The 8283-nt window shown below is 39.8% G+C and overlaps 1 protein-coding gene across 4 annotated transcripts in view; it reads left to right on the forward strand.

The window, feature by feature from the left end:
- LOC143297731 (mediator of RNA polymerase II transcription subunit 14-like) overlaps positions 1-4317 on the forward strand; it is a 54524-nt gene extending 50207 nt beyond the window's left edge. For all 4 annotated transcript variants that reach the window (XM_076610167.1, XM_076610170.1, XM_076610168.1 and 1 more), the window contains 2 exons: positions 1189-1308; positions 2304-4317. In XM_076610167.1, coding sequence (XP_076466282.1) covers positions 1189-1308; positions 2304-2543 — 360 coding nt within the window. In that variant the 3' untranslated portion in view covers positions 2544-4317. The remainder of the gene's footprint in view (positions 1-1188; positions 1309-2303) is intronic.
- Positions 4318-8283: the final 3966 nt, after the last annotated feature.

Below are 8283 nucleotides of genomic sequence, written 5' to 3' on the forward strand. Positions count from 1 at the left end.
CATGGGCATGCTCATGAAGGAGGTCCAGGTACTAGCAGGTCTGCTTATATGTTGACCTGGGAGATTGGAAAAATCCCTGCCCTCAACTACAAGGAGCCATGACCAGGATTTGAACCCTGTCCTGGAACCTTGGAATTGAAAGTCCAATGCTTTAACCACCTAGTTGTTGTGCCCTTCAGCTGCTTTCCGTAAGATCTGATTCAGTTCCATAGGTCCAAGTTCCAGGACACCTTGCTGTCTAAAAACCAACTAGGAGAAGACTATGTTTGTGTATATGTGTGTGTGTGTTCCATGTAGTTCAGGTTGTGTCGATGGGGAGAGAGAAAGAGAAGTAGAGAGTTTGTGTGTAAGTGCATGTTTGTGTGTGTGAGTGTTTGTGTGTTTTGTGTGTTCATCCTGAACTAAGCAACAAATATGTGTATGTCTGTGTTGTTGTTTTTTCTGTTCCATGCTGTGTTTGCTATATGTTGAAGGTGCAGGTCTGATTCGCCTACTCTGATTATGCTGCCAGTCTTTGTGGTCTCTTGGGAATTTGACTCACATTTCACCTCCCCGCGAGTCCCATTTCACCTACTCAGCCTCTCTTTCTCTCTCTGTGTCTCCCTCAAACATAAACATACGAATACACAATACACACACACTGCTTGTGCACAGATACCACTAAGAGCTTATATGAACATCGTTTCTCTACGGGTCTTCAGAAAGAGTGAAATATTATGAGTAGTTTAACAGAAAGGACTTGTGAGCGAATATAATACAGTGCAGAATAGGATAAAGCTTTGTCTGTGTCCAAAGTAAGAGTCATGTTTTGCTGTATGAAAATTACTGATACAGACCATCAACACTACAGACTGGGCCAGAAATGAAAAAAAGTGACCTTTTTTTTTTTTTTTAAACATACAGACACACACGAATCAGGATCACCACTTTAGTGATGGACGAATAGGGATCACCACTTTAGTGATGGGCAATCACCACTTCAGTGAGGGGCGAATAGGGATCACCACTTTAGTGAGGGGCAGTGAGGGGTGAATAGGGATCACCACTTTAGTGAGGGGCGAATAGGGATCACCACTTTAGTGATGGATAAATCAGGGATAGGGGTAAAATGGGAACAGGAGGAGAGGGATGGCAAGGGTTGTAGAAGTGTGCTGTATGGTATTGAGTGTGGTGTGATTGCATTGCCAGATGCCTGACCGCAACCTGAAGTGGTCGGTGCAGTGGTGCCTCACCATCCCGCCCTCCCTGCACTTCATCTCTCCCCCAGGCACACCCGCCATCCTGGTCAAGAACAAAATGATCTTCATGGTGAGCCCACTGTGTGTGTGTGTGTGTGTGTGAGGGTGACCACTAACTGGAATTGGCCGAAGTCCAAGGAAAGGCCATCTGCAGAGAAGACTAGGAGGTCATGGCCTTGATGAGTTTGAACTTGGCCATTCAGACTTGTGGGAAAGAGGCAGTGGTCTGCATTTCTTCATTTATTATCTGAAAAAAAATCACCCAAACTGTGTGTGTGTGTGTGTGTGTGCATGAATGCATGCGTGCGTGCATGTGTCTGTGTATTTGTGTACAGATGTCTATTATAGGCTGTATGTGGCCATATTTTATTTAACTTTGTGTCAGTTCATGTAAAAAAAAAAAAAAGTTCTTGGCATACTTTATCTGCATTTTTTTTCTTTGTTACCTTAGCGAAAACTTGATTAAAAAAAAAAGATAAGGAGGAAGGTGGCAGAATGGTTACGACACTCCGCTGCCACTGTAGTGGGTCTGTAAGGGTGTGGGTTTGAATCCCGCTCTCACCCATTCTCCCAAGTTTGACTGGTAAATCAAACTGAACGTCTAGTCTTTCGGATGAGACGATAACCAATGTTCCATGTGCAGCATGCACTTGGCACACTGAAAAAGAACCCATGGCAACGAGAGTCTTGTCCTCTGGCAACACTCTGTTGAAGAAATCCACTCAGATTGGTACACAAATACATAAGCATGCACTCAGTATCAGTAGCTCAAGGAGCCGTCACTGCGTTCTGGACAAATCCATATACGCTACACCACATCTGCCAAGCATATGCCTGACCAGCAGTGTAACCCAAAGTGCTTAGTCAGGCCTTGAGAAAAAAAAAAGAAAAGCACTCAAGGCCTGAGTAAGCACGTTGGTCAGGCATCTGCCTAGCAGATGTGGTGTAACGTATATGGATTTGTCTGAATGCAGTGACACCTTGAGAAACTGAAACTGAAAAAAGCACCAAAAGAAAAAAAGCTTCCAATCGATCCATTGTCTGTTGATTACCCTCCCAAACCAGCTGCAGTTCACGCGCATCGGTCTGAACGTGGAGGCCCAGTCGCTGTGTGTGCCCCTGCTGTATGAGATCAGCCAGAACAAGGTGCAGCAAGTCGACCACCAGGGGTCACCGGCCCTGGCTGCTATTGGCGCCATGCTGTCGCGCTTCTCTGAGCTGCACCACAACCCCAACGAGTGCGCCATCTTCCCTGCCGTTCGAGAGCTGATGACCAACCTGGTCATTCCAGTGACGTCTGTGTAGTTAGTGTTGGGTTGGTTGGTTGAGTGGAGTGCAGTGGAGTGGAGTGGTGTTTTTGGGTAGTTTGTGTGTGTATGTGTGTGTGTGCGCGCGCATGTGTTTTGATGTACATACTTTTGTACCAAGTGAATGAATTACGTGCGTGTTGTGATGAATGAGTTAGAGGTGTGTTTGTGTTGATTATGTCGGCATCATTGAATTGAGTCAGCCCCGCCAGCTAGTATGTGTTTAATGATGTGTGTTCGTGAACAATTGAAAAAACGACTTGTATATTTGATGTGTCTATTAAGTCAGTGTGTGTGTGTTTAGTCAGGTACATGTGTTTGTGTGTTTGTGGAAGATGTGGTGTTAGTGTGTTTATTTTGTTTTTCCATCATGATAATTCTTTCTCTTTTCTGTACACGAAAAAAAGAAGAAGAAAAAAATCTTTGACTGTGTGACAGTGCAACTTATGGCTGTTTTTGTGAGCTAGCAGCACAGTTGTGACATTCTGATTTAAGGTTTTTTCTTAATAGGGGAGCGCAGCAGAGTGGAGTTGTGTTGTTGGGTAGTATATGTGTGTATGTGTGCATGCATGCGTGTTTGTGTCGTATTTATGTACAGATGTGTATTATAGATGTATGTAGCCATAGTTTATTTGCCTTTGTGTCAGTTCATGTAAAAAAAAAGTTAGTGATATGCATTGTCTGCATTTTTCTTTCTCTTTGTTACCTTTGTGAAAACTTGATTAAAAAAAAAGAAAAATGATAAGGATGAAGGTGGCAGAATGGTTACGACGCTCAGCTGCCACTACAGTGAGTCTGTGAGGGTGTGGGTTTGAATCCTGCTCTCACACTTTCTCCAAAGTTTGACTTGAAAATCAAATTGAACATCTAGTCTTTCGGATGAGATGATAACCAATGTCCCTTGTGCACCATGCACTTGGCACACTGAAAAAGAACCCATGGCAACGAAAGTGTTCACATTCTGACATCATGGTCAAGAACAAAATGATCTTCATAGTTAGCCCACTGTGTGAGTGTGTGTGTGGGGGGGGGGGAGGGGGGGTGTCTGAATGCTTGAATAAAGGACTGAAGGTGCTATAAATCTTGATGAATGATGATGTGCCGTTCTTGTGTAGGTCCATGCCTGATACATGGAGAAAGAAACACTGTTTGTATGCGGACTTGCATGTATATATACATGTATAAAGTGTTTTAAAACTTTCCTAATATGTGTTTGTGTGCCTGTGTTGAACATCTTTTTTTGTTGTTGGTATTTTTGTAAATATATTTTGATCTATTCCAGTTCTGCATCCATGCATCACACACAATCATGAGACCTTGTACAGTATAATTTATGCTCATAGCTGAAAAGCTGGCATGCGCCACATACACATGTTGGATGAGAATGAACAACAGGAAACAAAGACCAGGCGTCATCATGAACACTCCATTCTGTATAGTCATGTACTGATAATGGATAGGATTTCAAAAAATGCTTCTTGGATCATGTGTGTGTCTAAGTAATAATCCTGAGAAGGTGGGCAAAAATGTGATTTTGATCAATAAATTGAGTACTGGTTACACCCCAAACCCTCCGCATTTTTTGGTTTTGTTTACTTGTTTTTAAATTGGGAGGAATCACATGTGAGCCATGACAGTTTTGCCTCTTGTACACTGTACATATCACTGAAAATTAATGTTTTATAACCAATAAGATAAATGCTGATTATGTCTTGTGCATGATACTGAAAATACATTTTTGTAATAAGTACAATAAATGCTGATCATCGTCAGATTTTTTGTTCTTTTGTTCTGTATTTTCTTTTTGTGGACTTGAAGTTGTACACCCTGTCTGACCTCTGTGCTGTATGCAGCTTGTGCTGGGTAGCATTAGCAATTTTAACATTGCTAAGTCTGCTAAGCATCAAGAATTTTCATGAGACCATGTATTTAGACTCAGGAAAATTGTTAATGCTAAGGAAACTTAGCACTGCTAAGATCACTGACGCTGCCCAGCCCAGGACCCAGTTGTCACTTTGAAAGACAAGCATCCAGAATCCCACCATAGTTATTATTATAATTATTGATACTTGTATTGATAGTGATACAGTGCTGGGCAGATGCAGAGCCTCTAGGCTGCCTATATGATGAGATAACTCGTCATGGCAAGCATGTACGCTTCGCTGCCACAATGACGAGATAACTCGTCATCGAAATATTCTGACTTTTCCCAGATTTGCATTCAGTTCGTTGACAAAAATGCTGGTAGCTTTAGCTTGGGGAATCTCTCTAGATTCTATTCATAGCTGGAAACACCATCAGCGTCATGAGGCAGTCCTTTATTTCAACGTTTTGGTTGGGTTACTGGCCGCAGTGTTTGCCTGGTTCCTCTCCTCGCTCGCTCAACAAAATGTCTGACGTCGTGCTCAAGACATGCGATCGTGGCAAACTAAATCAACCAAGATTGCTTTCTTTAGCTGATGCTCAGAAAGAATTGAAGCGTAAATTTGAAGGAGAAGACAGTGATGAACTTTTATAGGATGATTTGATAGAAAATAAAGGAAACGATCAAGAGAGTGGCCAAGACAGACTATCAGTGAGTGATGCTGGCTGTACAGTCGTAGCAGATGACAGACTGACCGAATTATTAGCAGGACACAGTGTGAGCGATTTTCTTGGCACTCAACCAACGTGGTCTGATGAGAACTGGATCAAGTGACTGTGAGAGGGGGGTGGAGACTGAGGGGGCGTGACCTCACATCCATATTATCACTTGGAGAAGTCACAATGCATTGTGTATCTCTTTTTCAATTTTTTTTTTATTGTGGTTGTTCTAGTATGATTTTGTGTGTGCAGATATACATTTGTCCAGAAAATATATTTTAGTGCAAATTACCTGACTAATGTTTATAATGAACAAGTTGAAAATGTGACAAAAAACAAAACACTGATTTCAAAACAACAGCATGTCACAAAAAATATACAAAATGGGAAAATATCATGTGTTTTGTATTCTTTATTCATTTACCTTTCAGAAAACATATACTTTTATTGGTCTTTCTCCAATAACAAAGAGAAAAGAATTTTTTGAAAAATTTGTACCCCTTTTTAGTGAAAAAACCCTGGCAAGTAGATTTCACTTAAATCTTATTTTCCTGGCAGCGAAAGGGTTAAATAAATCTCCATTCCACTCATCTTTGGAAGCTCTTTTTTGTGTATAGGAACCTTACTACACAGTTCCTTTGACAATTTATTTTATAGTTATGATCTGATCTAGAGTTGTCTGGAGTGAGTTAACAGTTATTTTTATTTGCACTGGTCAGGATCCACTTACATATTTACTGCTGAGTAAAACATTGGCTGGGTCTGCTGACAGAGTATCATGACCAATTTCTCCACAGAACCTTGTGTTAGGCATTAGTTTGTAATTTCAATAAGCAGGGTGTCACTAAAGTACCTGGACTACTTCTTAAAATGCTGGGGTGTACTTTCTTCCTTGCAAATGAATTTGAATGGTGGCATTGATGATTATTTGGAGAATGCTAGATGATTCGTTCACGTTCATTCACATACGCATACACACATTTCTCTTACACAAAGCAAAACAGATATTTTTTTCTTCAATAGGTGGTAACACTCCTTCAGTTTATTTACAGCTGCTTGCAAACAAGACTAGTTAAAAGCCATGCTGGGTACCTTGAAAGTTATGCATGTTGTTTGGCTCTTCATTGCAATCATGTGAACTTGGATCACCTTTTCTTTTCACTGTTATATATATTCTGAGTGACTAGCAACAGTAAAAACCAAACCAGAAATTAAAAAGACCCCCCTCCTCCCCCCAAAAAAACCAACAACAAAACCAAAAAAAAAAAAATCATTAATGTAGGAGCTTCAGTATTCCTTAAAAATACCTTTCAGTGTAACACTGCATCATTTGGAATGCAAAGTTAATGATTGAAGCATGTAAGACATTTTGAGCAAGCTACCTTTCTCAAGAGGGCAGACTTGCCCAGAACTTTCCACTAAAGTGGAATACTTAAATAACTTAAGTTACCAGACAAACAAACAGTTCACTGTTTCCAGGATTTGAGCAAGCATTCAGGAAACCAACTACTGTTCTGAATGGTGTTTTTGGAACATGGAAAATCTATGATAGTTAGAAATAAACTAGCAAGCCTTAAATGCATTTAATGGTAACTGGCAAGCCTCAAATAAGCACCATTTGACTTTGTCAACAAGTGTCAACATGTATGGTCCTTTTTGGGGGGTGTGGGGTGGGGGACAAGGGGGTGGGGGGCTTCATTAATAGAAGGGAAACAAAAGATGAAAATCTGGAAAAATGTATTTATCATCCTGACTTGCATAATGTTACACCGCAAATTCCCAAGACAATCCTGGCTCTGTGAAGTCTCTCATTGAACATTGTTGACTGGCTAGAGTCACAGCTACTGACTCTTGTGGATAATCCACATACTTTCTGCTCATTTGCTTCATTAAATTGGATCACAGGACCCCTAGGAACAGGTATCGTCAATTTTTGTTTTATTTTTTCACAACCTTACATATTTCTCCCTTGTCAAACTCAGTGATAAAGGGACACTGCGTATTTGCAAAACAGTTACTGCATAGTAGCATTTCAAGCTATTAAATATCTCTCTCAGTCTCTCTCTTTCAAAGCCATAAAATGTCTCTTGGTGGAAACTTGATGCGCAAACACTGCCTTTATTCCACTTACGTCAAAACAAAGAAAAACACATGAAAAGAGAAATCAAAGAAGCTGCAACTGATTGTCAAGCATAAGCATGAATAGAACATAAAAAAAAAGTAACAAGCATATAAAGCATGAATAAAACATAATAAAAAGTAACAGGCGTATAAATGAACATTACCTAAAGAAAACAAGAAAAAACAACAAACAAATATAACACTACCTAAAGAAAACAAGAAAAAAAACAAACAAATATAACACTACCTAAAGAAAACAAGAAAAAACAACAAATATATGTACAAATAAGGAAATGCAAATAAAAATAAACCAAACAAAATCAACAAAATGATTGAAGACTAACAGTTTCTGTGGATAAAAAAAAAAGGAACATAATTTGACAGGATAGTGAAATGTAGAAAGCAAACCAAATAAAATGCAAGAATAATGAAAAATAAAATCATGACTGTAATAATGCAACAGAAACATAACAGACAAAAGGAAAAAAAAAGGGGGAAGATGCCAGGTCATACGACGCACAAGAGAAACCCCAATGTCACAAACTGGACAAAGGCAAACGGTCCTGCTCTTGTGCCGACTTGGATGAAATACTGCATGTAAGGAATGAAAAACACTTCCTGATTGTAACTCACACAATACCATGTCACGCCTTATCACCTTATTACATTTTCCTGAGAACTATGTAGTAAGTGAGTTGAGGTCGAGGTCGATTATTTCCTCTAAACCTTTGGTCAAGACCAACGGGCAACTTGCTCAAAAAAGAAGGCAACATTGTCAGAATACCCAATTAAGTCCAGAAAAAGACCAACAAATATTCAAAGAATTTCTATAAAAAAAACAACAAAAAAACCAAACAAACAACAACAACAACAAAAAACGCACAAAGGTGAATGGATCAGCAAGGCAGAAGCCCAGAAAGGAAGAGATACAGAAGGAAGACGGTAAAGGCCAGAAACAAACAGAAAAAAGAAAAAAGAAGAAGATATTTCTAGCACACAACTTCTGGAAGGCGGTGATTGTCTTAATAACTAAT

Source organism: Babylonia areolata, chromosome 23, assembly GCF_041734735.1.
Source record: "Babylonia areolata isolate BAREFJ2019XMU chromosome 23, ASM4173473v1, whole genome shotgun sequence".
NCBI classification, from domain to species: domain Eukaryota; kingdom Metazoa; phylum Mollusca; class Gastropoda; order Neogastropoda; family Buccinidae; genus Babylonia; species Babylonia areolata.